General features: G+C 48.3%; 1 protein-coding gene across 2 annotated transcripts in view; it reads right to left on the reverse strand.

Annotated features, from left to right (window-relative positions):
* Positions 1 to 8,664, reverse strand: part of XPR1 (xenotropic and polytropic retrovirus receptor 1) — a 111,055-nt gene extending 102,391 nt beyond the window's left edge. For both annotated transcript variants that reach the window (XM_058808186.1, XM_058808185.1), the window contains exons 1-2: positions 8,422 to 8,664; positions 1,604 to 1,655 (exon numbers count right to left, since the gene is read on the reverse strand). In XM_058808186.1, coding sequence (XP_058664169.1) covers positions 1,604 to 1,655; positions 8,422 to 8,490 — 121 coding nt within the window. In that variant the 5' untranslated portion in view covers positions 8,491 to 8,664. The remainder of the gene's footprint in view (positions 1 to 1,603; positions 1,656 to 8,421) is intronic.
* Between the last annotated feature and the right edge of the window lie 8,445 nt (positions 8,665 to 17,109).

Genomic DNA, 17,109 nt, shown 5'->3' on the forward strand with positions numbered 1-17,109 from the left:
AAAGTCTTATAATTGTTCCAGTCCCCCATAAAAATATTGCTGGATTTTTAATAACATTAGTAACTTGTCTTTAAAAGTTATTACAGTCAGTTAGGCCTACACAGAAAACTTCAGTTCCTCATAGTCTTATGCTCTAGAGGAGAGAGGTTTGTGGGTGGGTTTTATGGAATTTTGCTACTTTAAAATAATAAAGCAAGACTTTCCTCTTTGCCACTGCATGTTGACTTTTCCAAAGATAATCCATAGATTTTGGATTCTAGGACCATAACCTTTAGAAACCTAGTAATAGGATCTGTATTTAGAGAAAAGTAAGATTTTTTTAAACAAAATCAGCACAATGAGTTGAGTGAGCTACTAAGTGTCAGGTTAAATTTAAAATTTACACCTGCCTGAGCATTGATTCCACAAAGTCTTCAGCTTGGAATGCACCTCTGAAGAGTTTAAGGGCAGACTGCCCCATCCCACACACACTCTCTTCAGCTATTAATTATTGCAGCTCTGGCTTTAAAATTCTAATCAAAAAACAGGTGAAGTTGAGTTGAATTAAAAAAAAAAAAAATCACATTATATTAACTATGGCACACCTCATTTCCCAGTTCTAATCAACAAAAGGAAAGTAATTAATGGCCTAACATTTAGAGTGACCAGCATTGCTGATGTTAGACAACTGACTACACAAGGAGCAGCACTTGTTCTCCTGCTCTATAAATATACAAGAAAAATATACAAGAAATATACAAGAAAAATATACAAGAAAAATATACAAGAAATATATACAAGAAATATACAAGAAATATACAAGAAATATACAAGAAATATACAAGAAATATACAAGAAACCCAGAGGGCCATGTTCAGAAATTAGTAAAATTAACTCTGCAATAAAAGTGAAAATAATAAAGGTAAGGAGGTTATAAAGCAGCCAGAAATCCACATGATGGGCAAGAAAGTAAGGAGTGAAGCAACAGAGAGGCTTCAGTACTTTAAAGACAACAAAAGGAAGATACAGAAAGCAAAAGACTCTATTAAGAAATTTTGCAGAGATCATCACTTAATTAAACAAACCATTTAAAATTCAGTGAGCTAAAAACCTAACACCTTACTAGAATAATCTAGAGCAGTCAGAAGGCAATAAACACATGCAAAGAAGAAGATATACTCATGTGCACATGGGAGAGGCAGCAGAGCATTCAGGGAGGACACAGAACAAAAGGATGAGACTCCTGCAGCTCAAATCACCAGTACCAAACCAGGAGCCAGTGTCTCTCCAGCACAGCTATCTCCCAGAGTGGCAGGCTCTCACAGCAAAACAAAGCTCTATTCTCAAGCCATGAAGAAAATACTTCCACCACTGAATGACCTTATAAGCAAGAGGAATCCAGCTGTTGCTGTCTCAAACTATACAAAGCCATTTATTGTCCCAACAAAGGAGGACAAAGAGTTCTAACAATCAAATATAGCATGCAGGCTGTGAAAGGCCAGGCATTTGCCCATCAGGATATTAAGTTTACCAATTTAGGAGGATTAAGGACAGAAAAGTAGCAGGACTACGTGTCCAGCACACAGTGCCAAGAAAAACACAACTGTGGGTTCAATTTGCTTACCTTCTATAGAAGGGGCCTGGTCTACAGCTGCATATAGCATCTCCTTCAAAGCCTGCAAGGGAGGGGCAGAGAACAAGGAACACAGTTAGCATGAAAAGAGGAAAAAAAAATTACACTGTTTTGATATGCCTGTTTGAAAACAAAAGCAATTAAAGCCCTTTTATCCTGCAGACTGGCACAGAAAGCTGTGGGATGTGATGTCAAGGCTATCACACACATTTCTGTTCACAAGTGAAACAGGTTCATGTTTACTGACTGCTTTATCTCCAGCCTGTTATCTTAATCATCTATAAAATTTATTCCAACTGTACATTTCAACATCTTCCTTCAGAAAAATGTTCCCCAGTTGGTAGGATGTAAAGGCTTTACATTAAAAAAATGAGGAAATAACAACAAAACCTGAAGTGTTGCGTGACACAGAGGAGTTTGTCAAGGCAAATGGAGGAGAAGCAGCCTCAGGGATATCTCATCACTGTTACAGAGGATCACAAAAATACACATACATGCTGAAAGCTGAAGGCAACATGATGAAGGAGATTAGGGAAGCAAGGGTGATGGCCTGCTCTAGAGGTGGGAACTGAAGGGCAACATTAGCACCAGACAGAATTAATTAAGTAATCAGGTTTCAGGTGCTGGAGGCACCACGAACTGCCTTGCAGTTGTTGAGGTGCTGGCATTACCCCAGGCACAGGTTAAAGGTTTGCTCACTCACATCCACGTGAACTGAATTCTGATCAATGGCTGAGGGAGTGAGGGGAGTTCAGGGGAGGGTCACAGTGAGGATCAGAGGGTGGGAGCCCCTCTGCCATGGAGACAGGCTGGGAGAGCTGGGGGTGTTCAGCTGGAGAAGGCTCCAGGGAGCCCTTAGAGCCCCTTCCACTGCCTAAAGGGGCTCAAGAGAACTGGGGAGGAACTTGGGACAGTGGCCAGGAATATCAGGACAAGAGAGAATGGATTCAAACTGACAGAGGGCAGGTTGGAGTAAAATAATAGGGAAAAATCTTTACTGTGAGGCTGGTGAGGCCCTGGCACAGGGTGCCCAGAGAAGCTGTGGCTGCCCCATCCCTGCAAGTGTCCAAGGCCAGGCTGGATGGGGCTTGGAGCAACCTGGGATAGTGGAAGGGTTGTGGAGTGGGAACAAGATGATCTTAAATGTCCCTCCCAACCCAAAATATTCTAGGACTTTATGAATAACCTGAGCCATCATTTTGGAACTAAAAGCCAGAGGGAAGGACCCATTCCTACTGCACAGTGATTTGCATATACACACCTCACATCTTAATGCCCATACTGAACGTGAGTACCCTCCTCCACCACCACAAAAACCTGACCTTATTCCCTCATTCTTGAGCCCACAGAAATCTAACACAAAAAAAGGAATTCAGGTCTTCTTAGTTCCTATCTATTCTTCCTGATTCTCAATGTATCCCATACTTCCATAATCCTGAAAGACAGCAGAAGCAGAGGTGTGTGTCACAGTGCCCCAGGAGAAAACCTCCCAGGTTAAATGACAAATCCCCCAAAAAACCCTGGAGGTAAAAACCATCAGCTCAGCAGCTGGGAGCTGAGTGCTGTTGTAACACACTGGGCAAACACAAGGTCTAAAGGACAAGTGTGTTTATCACAAGATACCCAAGGTGGCTGCCTGCACCAGCAGCCCTGGCAACTCTCAGAGGTCTGGCTCCTGAGTCAGAGGTCTCAGCAAAGGTCACTTGCATAATTGTTTTCCCAACTGAGCCACTGCTGGGTGATCCTCATGCCAGCAGCACAGCTATGCTCTGCTCTTGGTGCTTTTCTGACATTCCTCAGGAGCACTGGCCACTCCAGTCCTCTCCCCCCACGACTCACTGCTCAGCAGCACATGATCTGCCTCTGCACACCAAGCAGGCAAAAAATCTTCCTCCTTTTCCATCCCAGTCGTCATCCTCACCTACCTGTAACTTTTTCCATGAACCACAACCAACATGTGACACAGGATAAACAAACCAGAAGAGACAGCACATTGAAAGTCACTGTAGCAACAACTCATCTCTTAACCCACCCGGAGGTAAGCCCAGTGTAATTCCTATCTCTGGTTTTATCAGTCATTTTTAAAAAACAACAAATGCAAAAGGACAACATTGACAGTCCTGCACTAAATAATCTTGAAAGCTGAAGGTGTCAGTCGTCCCACAGACCCCTCCCCATGCACACTGACATGGTACAACCTGGCAGCTGCAGGGCAGCAGATTTTGTTACTGCCTTCCTGACCTATATAAGTAAACCAATAACCTCAAAGTGAAAGACTCAGTGCTCCTTCACACCTAAACTATTTAGCCCTCTAGATTACAGAATTTTAGAACTGATTGTTTACTAAAGTGATCCATCACTGTCAATGTGAAACACTTAAGAATTACTCTTTCTGCCCTCAAACTAAACAAAATGGGTTATTTCCCTGCTTTAGACTGCGCCAGTGCTACACCTTGCACCATCAGTCAACTTGTGGAAATACATATGAGAGAACAAAACAAAAAGGCAAAAAGAAAACAAAAATGGAACTCTCAGACCTTAACAGTGAACAAAATTAAGGACAAAAACCTTAAAACACTCAAAAAAACCCCTCTGTTTTAAAGGAGTCTTTCAAACCACTTAAGCTCCTCTAAGCTCCTCTGCTAACAGCCCGAAGGACAAATAGTGAAATAGCACAACAGATTTGTGTCAGGAGGTGGCAAGCCTGGGTGTGAACTGCCTATCATGGAGCTGGGTTTGACAGCAGAGTTGGCCACCTCCCAAAAGCTGAAAGCCTGTTTCTGCAGGAGACACTGAAGGCAAGCAGGCAACCTCAGCTCTCCTCTGCCCCCACCCACTTCCTGCTGCAGGTGGTGTCTGGGAGAAATGATGCCTAAAACTCAGCAACCTGTTCCTCTCCTGCAACAGCAGAAGGACTTAAAACCTGAGGGTTTTAAGGACTTTAAAACCTTTAAAAAAGGGAAGGGAGGTCACCTGCTCACACCTTTACCCACGTCTGCCATGAACTCTGCACCTGTAATAACTGTTGTGCTCCTCCTCCCTCCCCAGTTGTGGAGATGTCAAAGGTATGATGTACTTTTTCTATAAAAATATCATCAGGCTCCTGCAGAGAAACAAATTCAGGCCAGATTAAGTGCAACCAAACAGCCATCTGGCAACTGTGCAAGTGACTTGTACAGTTCCATCAGCTGGATGTGCAGATCCACATTTGCATTTAGAAGCCTGAGCAATGCTCTCCTGCTGAAAGTAATCCAGAGAGGGACATGAAAACAAAGGAATCCAGGAGGGTTTGTGGATAAACAGAGGACTCACAACCCCAATATTTCCCTGCATCAAAAATTAGCATTATATGCAGCAGAGCACACTCTCAGCCAAAAAAAAAAAAATAAAAGCATCAGCTGAAATTCATGCAAGTTACCTGAATTTGTTCAGTACTGTGTGGAAATGAGAATTCCACAATTCTGACACAAAAAGTTGGGATTGTGTTTGTTTTCACGTTTTTCCTGTTTTCCATTTTTCCAGTTTTCTTATTTTTCCAAAGGAACTGAAGGGTAAATGAGTGGCCCAAAACTTTTAAGGCAAAAATGAACACCTAAGCAGTGCATATCACAGCTGTAGTTTAACAGCTAGGAAAATGTTTTTTACATTTTACATTTCTTCTTTACAGAAGAAAATGCACTGCCAGAGCCCCTCAAACAAGGTGAGCAAATCCTCTCACTGCTGCTGCCAGGGTGAGGCACATCCACATCATTTCATGCAATCTTTAGAATGGAAAGCCAAATCAGGTCCACCATGATTTAAAGCTCCACGTTACTGTTGGCTCAGTCATGGTAAATGTCTTTGGGAAAAGCTGAATGAAACAGAAGAGCATTCACTGCCATTTTCCCTCTTTTCTGTAAGCTCCTTCTCAAAAAGCTCAGATGTACAGTAATGGTCACTGCAGAGTTTGTGCTGAAAGAAAATATCAATCTAAGTCACACCCTACCAGCCCTAAGCCCAGGCAACTTCCATACTTCCTACAAGCACACTTAGAATACCTAAACTGATTATTTTTGGAGGGAAAGAGCATGTGGATGGTAAGAAGTTTTGAGGACTGTCAATTGTTCAAGACCACCCAAAAGTGAAGCTACATTTTTAGGTATCGAAACCACAACAATTCCATTCTTCTTTCTGAGGTTATCACCAACAGATTACACCTGGTCTGACAAGGCAAAGCTTGCTCCAAATCCCTTCAAAGGATCTCACAGATTACCTGGGTCCTGCCACACTTCAGGAATCTCCTACTCTCCAGTGGAAATAACTCCAAATACCAGAGGAGGAAATTAAGATGAGGGGAGGTAAGCTTTATGATACAGAACAACTTAGAGAAAGCAATTTCTGCATCATCTTTTTGTCCTCTCATGGGGAACAGCTTCAAACTGAAAGAGAGCAGGGGTAGATCAGATATTGGGCAAAAAATCTTCCCTGAGGGTAGGGAGGCCCTGGCAAAGGTTGCCCAGAGAAGCTGTGGCTGCCCCATCCCTGGAAGTGTCCAAGGCCAGGCTGGATGGGGCTTGGAGCCACCTGGGATTAGTGGAAGATGTCCCTGCCCATGGCAGGGGATGGGACAAGATGATCTCTAAGGTCCCTTCCAACTCAAACCACTCCAGAATTCTGTGATCTTGAATGTGACATCCTAAAAACAGGAAAAATCTTTCCAGAGTTAAAAACCTACCCAAGAAAATCTCTCACTCTGAGAGGGTGTTTCCTGCTTTAATTAAAAAGATATAAACTGTGAGGTGAAGAAACAATATAACACTATTTAATTCACAAATAATGTTTTAAAAGTTACTGTGACACCTTCTAAAAGCAGCACTGCACACAAGTAACACAGGCAAAGTTTAACCTCACATTTGCTGATCAACAATGGGAATTTTTTTTCTGGACAAAGGAGGGCTGGGTGCTTTTTGCCTCAGGTATAATCAACAAGTAAATGGAGGCAGTGCTGGGCTTTTATGCACTGCACCCACACGACCACCAGTCACTGAATAATAAATGCCAGGCTATTCCATCACTGTAATATGCATGAGCAGGAGGCTGACTCACATCCAGCCAGCTGCAACAAGGCAAACAAAGAGTTTGAAAGTTGTTACTGAAAGGGAAGGTGAGGTTTGTGTTTTCCCTCACTCCACATTAAGCTGTCTATTCAAGGGGGAGATTACTTGTGATTAGAAAGAGTAACAACTTGAGGGGAAGTTCTTTTGACTGAAATATACATTTTAAACCGGGCTGGAGGAAGGGAGAATGACATAATGATAGTGCCCTAGTTAAAACAGCTGAAAATTAACTTCCCATAATGAAAACAGTGGCCGAGGAGCAGCAGAGCTCTTCACACATTAATCAGGGTGTCGTAGTTCACTGGGTCTCCTTCCCCTCTCTCCACAGCTGTTTGCTCAGCAGGCAGCCAGATCTTTCACCCTTTTATTTCCCATCTCCAAAGCTGCTCTTAGGAAGATATCCAAGCTTTCTTTTTTCAGGAGCAGAACACAACTCTCCCAGGGATAACCCATTAGAGACACGATGCAGAACTAAGCTGGCCCTTTATTTTATCAAGACAATGGTTTTCCTCCTCCTCAAAGACTGATGGCACTATTTGGCCATCTAGCTCTCCACATCATTCAAGGAGATCACAATATTGTTGTAAAGCCAAACCCAAGTGCAGTTTTTATTTAAACATCCATTCCTCTGCAGGCAGGTGAAGGGAAACAAAGGAAGAGTGAAAAGGGCAGATATAAACTTCTCAAGCTTGACATTATAACAAAGCAAGCTAAGATAAATGTGGTTTTCCTTGCAAATGCAGACAGATTAATACGGATAGCATAAATAAATTGCTGTTATAGTCCTAGGGAGAAAATACAGGCCCTCAAACAATAACAAATGTTGCGTGGTTTTAACTGAGTCAATCAGTCAAGAAGTTTTGCTGATCACGGCTGTCCTATAATCAGCTTTCCGTTGTCTAGATTTAATTATTACTTGTGGAAAAGACATCGCTGGCACTTGCCACTTTTACTGCTGACACTGACATAGGAAATGGTTTTACTACAAATTACCACCCCGCCAGCTCCGTCCAGTTCCAAGCAAGCCCGGAATCGGTGTGATAAATCTGAAACGAAGCAATCAGCGTGACCTTTAGCAGGCTGGCCTGATAAAGCCCAAAAAAAGCCGTGTTCTGCAGATAATTCACGATTAATGCAGCAGAACTTGCTGCAAACAGTGCTCATAAACGCCCCAACTGGAGTGCGAAACCGCGAGCTGCAGAGCCTTACTTAAAAATTGTCATAAAACCGGAGCTGATGGGGGTTTGGAGCCTGTTTTGGAGGGCTCGGGGGAGCTGATGGGGGTTTGGAGCCCTGTTCTGGGGGTTCTGAGCCCTGTTTTGGGAGCTCGGGGGATCCCAGCGCGGTGCAGGTGGCCCCGGCAGGGCAGGGAAGGCACCGGGAGCTGCCCAGCGCAGCGGGATCGCCCTTGTGAGGCCGGGAGCTCTCAAAGTCACCGCTCCTCCGGGAACCGGCGCTGGTGCTGAGCCCCCGCCGGGGCTGGCGGTACCGAGCGTGTGCCGCGACCTCTGTCCGCCGGCAAGAGGTTACGGGCGGTAATTAATGCACTAATTAGCGAGCCGGACAGCCAGGGCTGCCCCTCAGCCGCAGCCTCCCCGCCGCGGCGGACGCGCAGCCGCTGCCTCTCCATCAGCAGCACAGCCCCGCGGCACGGCGGGCACCGTGAGGCGCGGGGGCCGGGGCCGGTGCCCGCAGCGCTGCCCGGGGCCGTACCTCATACTGGATGTACTGCTTCCGCCACTCGGGGGTGATGTGCGCCGCGAGGTGCTCGGCGAACTTCATCCTGCCGCCGCTGCCGCCGCCGCCGGCGGGCCGGGGCCGCGCTCGCTCCGCGCCCGCAGAGCCGCCTCGGCGGCGCCTGGCTGCGAACGGGCGTCGGTAGTGGGGGGCGGGGGGGGTCCGCCGCCACCGCACATGGGCCCCCGCCCGCCCGCCCCGCCACTCCTCAGCCCGCCTCGGGCCTCCTCAGCGCCGCCCCGCCGCTGCCGCCGCCTCCTCGGCCGCCGCCGCCGCCATGTTCGCCACCGCCTCCCGCCGTCACCGCCCGCAGCCAACCGGCACCGGCACCGCGCGTCCCCGGCACCGCCGCCCGCCCACCGCCGCGGGGCGGGGCCTGCGCCCGGCACCGCCCCGGGACCGCCCGCCCGCCCTCGGCACCGCCGCACCGCCGGCCCGGGGCGGGGGCAGCGCCCGGCACCGCCCCGGGACCGCCCCGGGACCGCCCCGCGGGGAGGCGCCGTTCCCTCGCCCGCCGCCGGGGGGCGCCGCGGCTCGCGCGGGTCTGGGGTCGGGTCTGGGGCGCGGGAGCGGCGCCCGCGACCCCCGGGATGGGCGGGACAGCCCCGGGAATGCGGGACTGCCTGGGGATGGGGATGGGGATGGGAATGGGGGTGAGATGGGAAAGGGAATGGGAATGGGAACATGGGGACGGGAATGGGAATGGGAACATGGGAACATGGGAATGGAGGTGGGAATGGGAACATGGGAATGGAGGTGGGAATGGGAACATGGGGATGGGAACGGGAATGGGAATGGGAACATAGGAATGGGAATGGGAACATGGGGACGGGAATGGGAATGGGAACATGGGAATGGAGGTGGGAATGGGAACATGGGAATGGGGATGGGAATGGGAACATGGGGACGGGAACGGGAATGGGAATGGAAACATGGGGATGGGAAAGGGAATGGGAACAGGAACAAGAATGGGAATGGGAACGGGAATAGAGGTGGGAACGGGAATAGAGGTGGGAATGCGAATGGGAATGGGAAAGAGAATGGGGATGGGAATGGGGACGGGGACAGGGACAGGAATGGGAATGGGTTGGGAATGGGAATGGGAATGGGGGTGAGATGAGAATGGGAATGGGGATAAGATAGGATGGGGATGGGAATGGGAATGGGAATGGCAGTGAGACAGGAATGGGATGGAGATGGGAATGGGATGGGATTTGATGGGATTGGAATGGGATTGGGAAAGGAGTAGGATGGGATGGGATTGGTACATCATAAAGCATTGTGATGGAAAGGGAATGGGGTGGACATGAGGTGAAATGGGAAGGGGAGAAGTGTAGCAGGGAGAGTGGTGCGCATGGGGGGAAAGAAGTGGCAGGATGGGGAGGGATCAAGGAGAGGAAAGACAGAGAACAGGGGTGAAGATGGGAGAAAGAGTAGGAGAAAGTGCAGGATTGAGGGAGGGGGGAAGCTGGGCTGACAGGCCACAAAAGACCAGGAGAAAAGGGAAAAAAAGATAAGAGGGGGAAAGAAAGGGGCAGGAGGGGAACAGGAAAATTTTCCAAAAGCTGCGTGATCTCCACCTCCTTTGCCCTTGCGCTGCCCATCAATGCCGGGCTGGGACGGGGGCAGCAGGGACTCCAGGGCAGCTTTGCAGCAAACCCACCTGCACAGGGCCGTGTGTGCCCGGAACAGACACCCCGGGGCTGGGGATTTGGTACCCACTGGATCATGGCCCGAGGGACCAAACAGGAGCCGCTCCAAACGGGGCTGCAACCCTTGGTTGTCCCAAGGATTCTCAGGGGCCCTCACCCTACCCCTCCCCAGTGGATCAATTTTGGTTTCCTTGAAGCCTCCCCACCTTTGGTGTGACATTTTTTAGCTTTTTCCCCACGACCACAGGATCCCTCCCCGGCTGCCGGAGCATCCCTCCATCCCTCCCCTGCCGCCGGCCGAGCTCGTTCGCTGCGGAGATTTACGGGGCTCCTGTCGCAGGATCCCCGGGAATCCGTGATTTGCGAGGGCTGAGATTCGCCTGCCGCTGGCCGATAGCATCTCTTAATTATGTTTGCAGCCAAGCCTTTAACGAGCAGAGAGCTTTGGTGCCCTTGCTGCGACGCCTCACAGCAAGCCTGCCCTGCGCTGGCCCCGGCGCCGTGCCGCAGCTTGACTTTACATTTCGCAGGTCACCGGCTTTTCAATGCCTCACCTTGGCATTGTTACCGGCTTTTCAATGCCTCACCTTGGCATTGCTATCGCCGTGCCCGATAACATCGCTCCGTGTCTGAGCTGCTCCAGCCCAGAGGAGCTGCGATGCTCCAGCCCCGAGCCTTTGGATGCTGGCGGGCTCCCGGAGATAACTTGGCAGCAGGGGGGCAGAAAAGGGGATTAAGAGATAAATATTCTCTTTGTTATTTGCGGGAGGCATTGCCCGGAATGCGTGCTGGGGTGTATAATAAATTAATGTCTTGTGATACGACAGCTGGCAAATTTTGTAATGGAAAATAGCCAGTGATCCCCCCCCCCCCCTCCACCCACTTCTCTTTATTTATTTTATATCAATAAATGCTTTTTTTTTTGTCATTAAACGAAGACAGATGGTAACAGGGGAGGCAGAGAAGAGGGTGGGTTCTTTGCTCACCATTGCTCCGTAGAAACAGCTCCATTCAAATATCTGATTGGCAAATCCCTGCCTCCCGTTATCAGACACCCCTTGGGACCACAGTGAGCATCCTCGTGTTTCACTGCTCTGCTGGGACCTGGCGCTTTCCAACTCCTCTAAAGGTTTCAAAACTCTCAGCTCAGCATATCCAGGCTTGGGGGAGGAATACAGGAAGGGAGAGAGGGCAAGGAGAAGCCTTAAATTAAAGAGAAAAGGCCTCCACTATTCCCTGCCTCTACTGCCTTCTGCCTACAGCTCGGTGGAAGGCAGGCAGGGGGAATCCAGGCAGCACTGAGGAGGGATGCTGGTCCCAAAAAATCCTCATCTTGGGTCTGGATCTCTGTCCCCACAGCTCAAATTTGGATCCCAGTCTCTGTACCTTAGGTCTGGATCTACTCCCCATACCTCCCTTGCACAAGGCTGCCATGTTTTCCTCATCTCTTTCTCTCTTTTTTTTTCCAGGAAAGAGTTTGCATTGTGATTTCCCCCGTGCTGTTGTAGTTAGGGAAAAAAAAAATCACAGAAGCAGTGTTATTTGCATTTTGAAACCAAGCAAGGAGAAGCTGGAGTGGGCTTTCCGCCAATGCAGTCTGGCACTTGCTTTGTTGGGAGCATATAGAATAATTTATAAATAGCATGGTGGGATTTTTTTTAAATATATAATTATACTTTTAAAGATTCTGCATCACTGGGGAAAAGGAGTCTTCAGAAAAGGCTTTAGAAAAGAGAGTCTTGCCGAGGGAAAATTTACTTTACTGGCATTGATAAAATCACAAAGAGGAGGGTTTTCCATCACAGGAGACAATGCAAGAAACTCGTGGACCTCCTCCCACCTTCTCCCCAGGCAAAAGAATTTTAAGAAAGCCTGGATATTCAGGGGATCAGTTTGGCATGGGAGGAAATGCTTTAGGAGCACAACCTTCCCTGGCCCCATGAGCCGAGCAGGGTTTGCTGAGCCTGCTCTGTGGGGTCAGGGGGATTGGAATGATTTACAAAATTCCCTTGTTGTTTAGTATCAGTGGGATCTGAGAAGATAAAGTCAACTCTCCACTAAAAACAGGAGAAATTATGCCAAATCTCAGGATTTTGGGAGCAGCAGCACATCCCAGCCTTGGTGGGGAGGCATCAGGAGGGGCAAAGGTGGCTGTTTGTATCCTTCACTGCCCTGCCCTGCCCATGTGGTGATTCCTGCTCCAGAGGGACAATCCAGAGGCTTCGCTGCCACTGCCTGGCAGGGAAGACCGGGAATAAATAAATACAGAATTAAAAGCAGGTTGGGAGCAAGGTTGATGTGGAACAACAAGGGAATTGAGTAAATCACACTGAGAGAGGCTGCCCTGACTTCCAGGATCAATAGAGCATCAGCCCTGGGCTGGACACCCCCAGCCCTGAGCCCTCCCTCCCATCATCAGCTCCATCGACGGCGGTCTTGAGGAACGGGGTCGACCTATCAGATTTCCCAGTGCAAAAATGCACAAATCCCCCGGCAGCCTGAGCTGCAGCCATTGATTTTTCTCACATTTCCTCTCCCTGCTGGCAGAGCACGAGGGTGTGATGATGAGCACCGGGAGCTGGGGGGTCCCCAGGGAAGAAGCAGTGCACAAGGTCACACTGGGAGCAGCCCAATCCTTTGGGACAGATCAGGGTGTTCATACAGCCAGGTGAGCTGCCTGCAGGGAGTTCTTTAAAGCCAGGAGGAATATAATAATGCAGTGGATTGATCTGATTCCAGTAGCAGGGATGTTGGTACCCATTCATCCTCTTCCACACACTGCCCTGGCAGCTCCTGCAGATTTTCCAAGGTGGGTAAGGATGACGCTTTCATCCCTGTTTCAGGATGAGACCTGCCAGGAGGGGCTGTGCCTTCCCCCACCTTGGATGCAGCAGGGTCAATTTACCCACTGGCTGAATTTGATCCATTAACACTTCTGTAGCTCTATACTCACCTTTTCTGTCTCTATCTGCTGCTTTCTATCTCTTCTCTTCTCTTCTCTTCTCTTCTCTTCTCTTCTCTTCTCTTCTCTTCTCTTCTCTTCTCTTCTCTTCTCTTCTCTTCTCTTCTCTTCTCTTCTCTTCTCTTCTCTTCTCTCCTCTCCTCTCCTCTCCTCTCCTCTCCTCTCCTCTCCTCTCCTCTCCTTTGTTTTTCACTTCTACTGTGTTTCTAAATTCACATCATTCTCTGCCAGGGTGGGAAAAGCATAATATAAAAACTATTGCTATTTATGGGTTTTTACCATTAATCTGATGCTGTGAAACATACCAACTCTTCGTGTTCAGATAGTGACCCCTTTGCAGGCATATGTGCAAATTAAACATTTCCCACCCTGTTATAACTTACTGCTTTAGCTTGAGTCCATCACAGAGGGGGATATAGACTCGAAATTCCCAACAGAGATGGGGCAGCTCAGGCAGATGTGGGTCTGTGGGCAGTAACCATGCCCTGCTGAGCTTGTATATGATCCATCCTGCTCTCCTCAAGGCAGGATTTGTCCCGTGCGTGGCTCTTCCAGCATCCACACACCTGATGTTAAAATTCCAACAACATCACCCTGACTGAAAGCCATCAGTGGGTTTGGCTGCTGCTGAAGCACTCAGGGATGCAGATACAGGGGGTGTTGGGAAGGGTGAAAGTTTGACAGGAAAGTCTCACAGATATGGATGCTTAGCAGAAAGATTTTCAAATGTAGAGTCTGATGAAGGAATAGAGATGGAAGCAAGTTTTGATGTAGGAGAAAAGAATTGCTGAACCAGTCTTACTAGATAACTAAGAAGGCAAAGAGTGTGTTAGTTAGAAGGGGTTTTTATGACTTAGAGCAAAAGATAAACTCACTTCAAACAAGATGTTTTTACCAAGCAGAAAGATAGCACAGGCAAACAAGTCACCAAAGTTGCAAGTAGAAAAAAAGTCTCAGACTTTTCCACTGCAAGAAAACTGAAAAACAACTTCTAGCTTAAACTATAATGTACTGACTTTTAGTGATTGGAGAACAGTAACATGAATATGGTAATTATAGTAATTATGATAGGCTATAGATAACAGTTAAGGTATAGATTGGTTCTACTGTATGGAGATGCTCAGCAAAGAAAAGCATTTAATGCATTGTAACCAAAAGAAAAGTATATAATGTATTGTAACCAAAAGAAAAGTATATAATGCAATGTAACCTAAACTAAGGGTCTGCAGGCCGGCCTGCAGCTGGAGCTGACAGCTGTAGGCACAGCTCTGTCACCCACAACCCTGGACTGCTGTGACATCTTAGATAGAATAAACTGCATTTTGGAGAGCCACCTAGAGTCCTGCATCTCCCATTTAAGCCCTTAATAAGGGGGAAAGCAGCAGCTCCTTTTCCAGGAGTGTGCCCTGTGCTGGGAGCAGAGCTGTCCCTGCCCTGGGTCACCTTTCCTGGGCTGACTCACACAGGCAGCAGCTCCTGGTGGCTCACACGTGTCCCCTCCTCTCTGCTGAGGTCACAGCAGCATCCTGCCTGGAATTCAGGCTAGGGAATGTGGAATCACCCCTCCTCCCCGTGCATCAGTGCCCCTGCCTGGGGTTTCCAGCAGGGCAGCGTGCCCCGGGAGCCGTGCCAGGGCTCATCCCTCTGTGCTGCCTCAATCCCGGAGCAGATGGGGGGTTTCACACCCTTCCCTGGTGTGTAAGTGATTGCTCCTGGATGCTTTCCAAGCCGCATATATGTGTGTGTCTGCTTTAATTTATGCACGCTTGCTTTGTGTGAGAAGACAGCAGCTGACCAGTGGCTAAGAAAACTGAATGCGCTGAAAAGGTCTAAAATTAGAGAAGGAATAAGAGCTGCTTCCTCCAAGCCCCAGGGCTGCCAGGGCTTCTTCCAGGAGAGCCTGGGAAGTGCTTCCAACCTCCCTGATGCAGCCCTGGGACTGCTGCACTACTGAAGCTGAAAGGAGCCTGTGCCTGCTGCACCTCACCATGTCCATAGATTGCCCCACCGTGCTCTGGGACAGCACAGACATGTCACCCTGATTTTCAAAGATTTTCTAAGCTTTCTGATGTTTACATTCTTGTAGCAAACTTTTTTACACACTTTCTGTAAATAACTAATTGTTTTGCATTCTTTTATAGAAGTAAAGAAATTTGGTTTGTCCAGTGTCATTGAAGAGGCGGCACTTTCACCCTCCAATCCACTGTCACTTTTAGAAAACTGTAAATGTTGGAGTCAGAAAATAAACTTCCCATTTCTTCACCTTGAGAGCAGCAGTGTGTGAGCTCGTGTTGTTTCATGTCCTACGGTGACACAGACCCTTCTCCCTTTGGGAAGTTTTCCAGGGGACAGGGGCTGGTAAAGTGCCAGGTGGCCTTGGGACCGTTCCTGTCCTGTTTGCACCAACCTCACCTGCCTTGTTAAACACGGCCCTGCCTCGCCACCCTGACTGCTGGCCCTTTCCCAGGGAGAGTGAGGGGAGAGAAGGAAACCACCAAACAGCAGGAAGGGAGGTGACCTGGTGTAGGATTGACGGGGGCCGCACGGTCAGGATGGATGGAGAACCAGAGATCTCTGAACCCAGGGCTTGGAACTTGTGGTTTATTGCAAAGGGCCTGGGGGAAAGGCCCTGCTGGGAGCTGCCAGCCACAGCTCAGAGCAGGCCTGAGAGAAGAGAGGGGGAGTGAGGATGAGAGGGTGAGAGAGTAAAAGCATAAGAAAGTAAAAGGCAAGAGCTAAGAGACAAGAGCTAAGAGAGCAAAGTTCCCATTACAATACAAAAATCATCTTCTGTGCTGAATATTCTGATTCTCACTAACCAATCTAGTACAAGATACAAATCCTACAGCATTTCCATACAGCCTATAAGAATCATTACATTACCATACTGTGTTACATTTTAAACCCTAAAAACTCCTCTTTGAGCCCCTTCTGCCAAGCTGTAGGGTCTGCTCTGACCCTTGGGCCTGTCTGCAAGTAGAGGGTGTTGTTCCATCAAAAGGGGATTACCTTCAGCTGGCCACACCATTGTTTTCCAGTTGTTCAGTAACTGAGGTATCTCAAAGCTTGCTTTTATTTCAATCTCACTTATAGTTTCTATATTCTCAGAATCTTTTGCCAGGCAATCATATTTATAAGGCTTTCCTGTTTCATCTTCCCCAACAACCTGGGATGAGAAACAGCACCCATGGAGCTGCTGCTGGGTCACACAGCCAATGCCACTGTCACACCATAGTCACAGCAGGCTGTGCTGGAAACAGGAGATATTGGCACTTGGTGCATTGATGCTGCAGGCGCTAAGCTGCCAAAAACACAATTAAAAATCTGGGGGAGCCCCTCTTTCCTGTGCCACCCCTGTGACACAGACAAGGACATGCCATGTGTGAGAGCCCATGCCCATGTGTGACACCATGAGCTGGTACATGCTGGAGGATTGTCACTGCAATTCTCTGCACTGAACTTGTGTCCCTTATCCAGCCTATCAGTAATGGCAACAAAAAGTTGAGTGCCAGAGAGCTTGAGGTGTGTGGTAATAGCTGTGGCAGAGACCTCTAAAGCTGGCTGGACTTCCTAGGAGATTTTGGAAATAGCTTTGTGGGTTTTTTAACAACCTCTGGACTTTATCAAAGTGCATGAAAGGCCACAGGCTTACTATTTGCAAGGGCTGTGGTCAGAGGCTACAGCCAGGTGGGAGTAAATCTCTTCTCCCCTATGACAGGACTGGAGGAAACAGCCTCAGGTTGCTCCAGAGGAGGTTTAGATTAGATATTAGGAAACAATTCTTCACTGAAACAGTGCTCAAGCACTGAAACAGGCAAACCAGGGCAGTGGTAGAATCGTGGTCCCTAGAATTGTTCAAAAAAAGTGTGGATGTGATGCTTAGGAACATGTTTAATGGTGAACAAGGCAGTCCTGAGTTAGTGGTTGGACCCAGTGGTCTTAGAGGTTTTTCCATCCTGAATGATCCTGTGGTTTTAGGGAAAGCACAGCTGCTCCTGCCAAAGCTGGCCTGATCGAGCCCTGAGCTGTGAGCATCCTTGGGGTCTCAGC

This window comes from Ammospiza caudacuta, chromosome 7 (genome assembly GCF_027887145.1).
Source record: "Ammospiza caudacuta isolate bAmmCau1 chromosome 7, bAmmCau1.pri, whole genome shotgun sequence".
Classification (NCBI taxonomy): Eukaryota; Metazoa; Chordata; class Aves; order Passeriformes; family Passerellidae; genus Ammospiza; species Ammospiza caudacuta.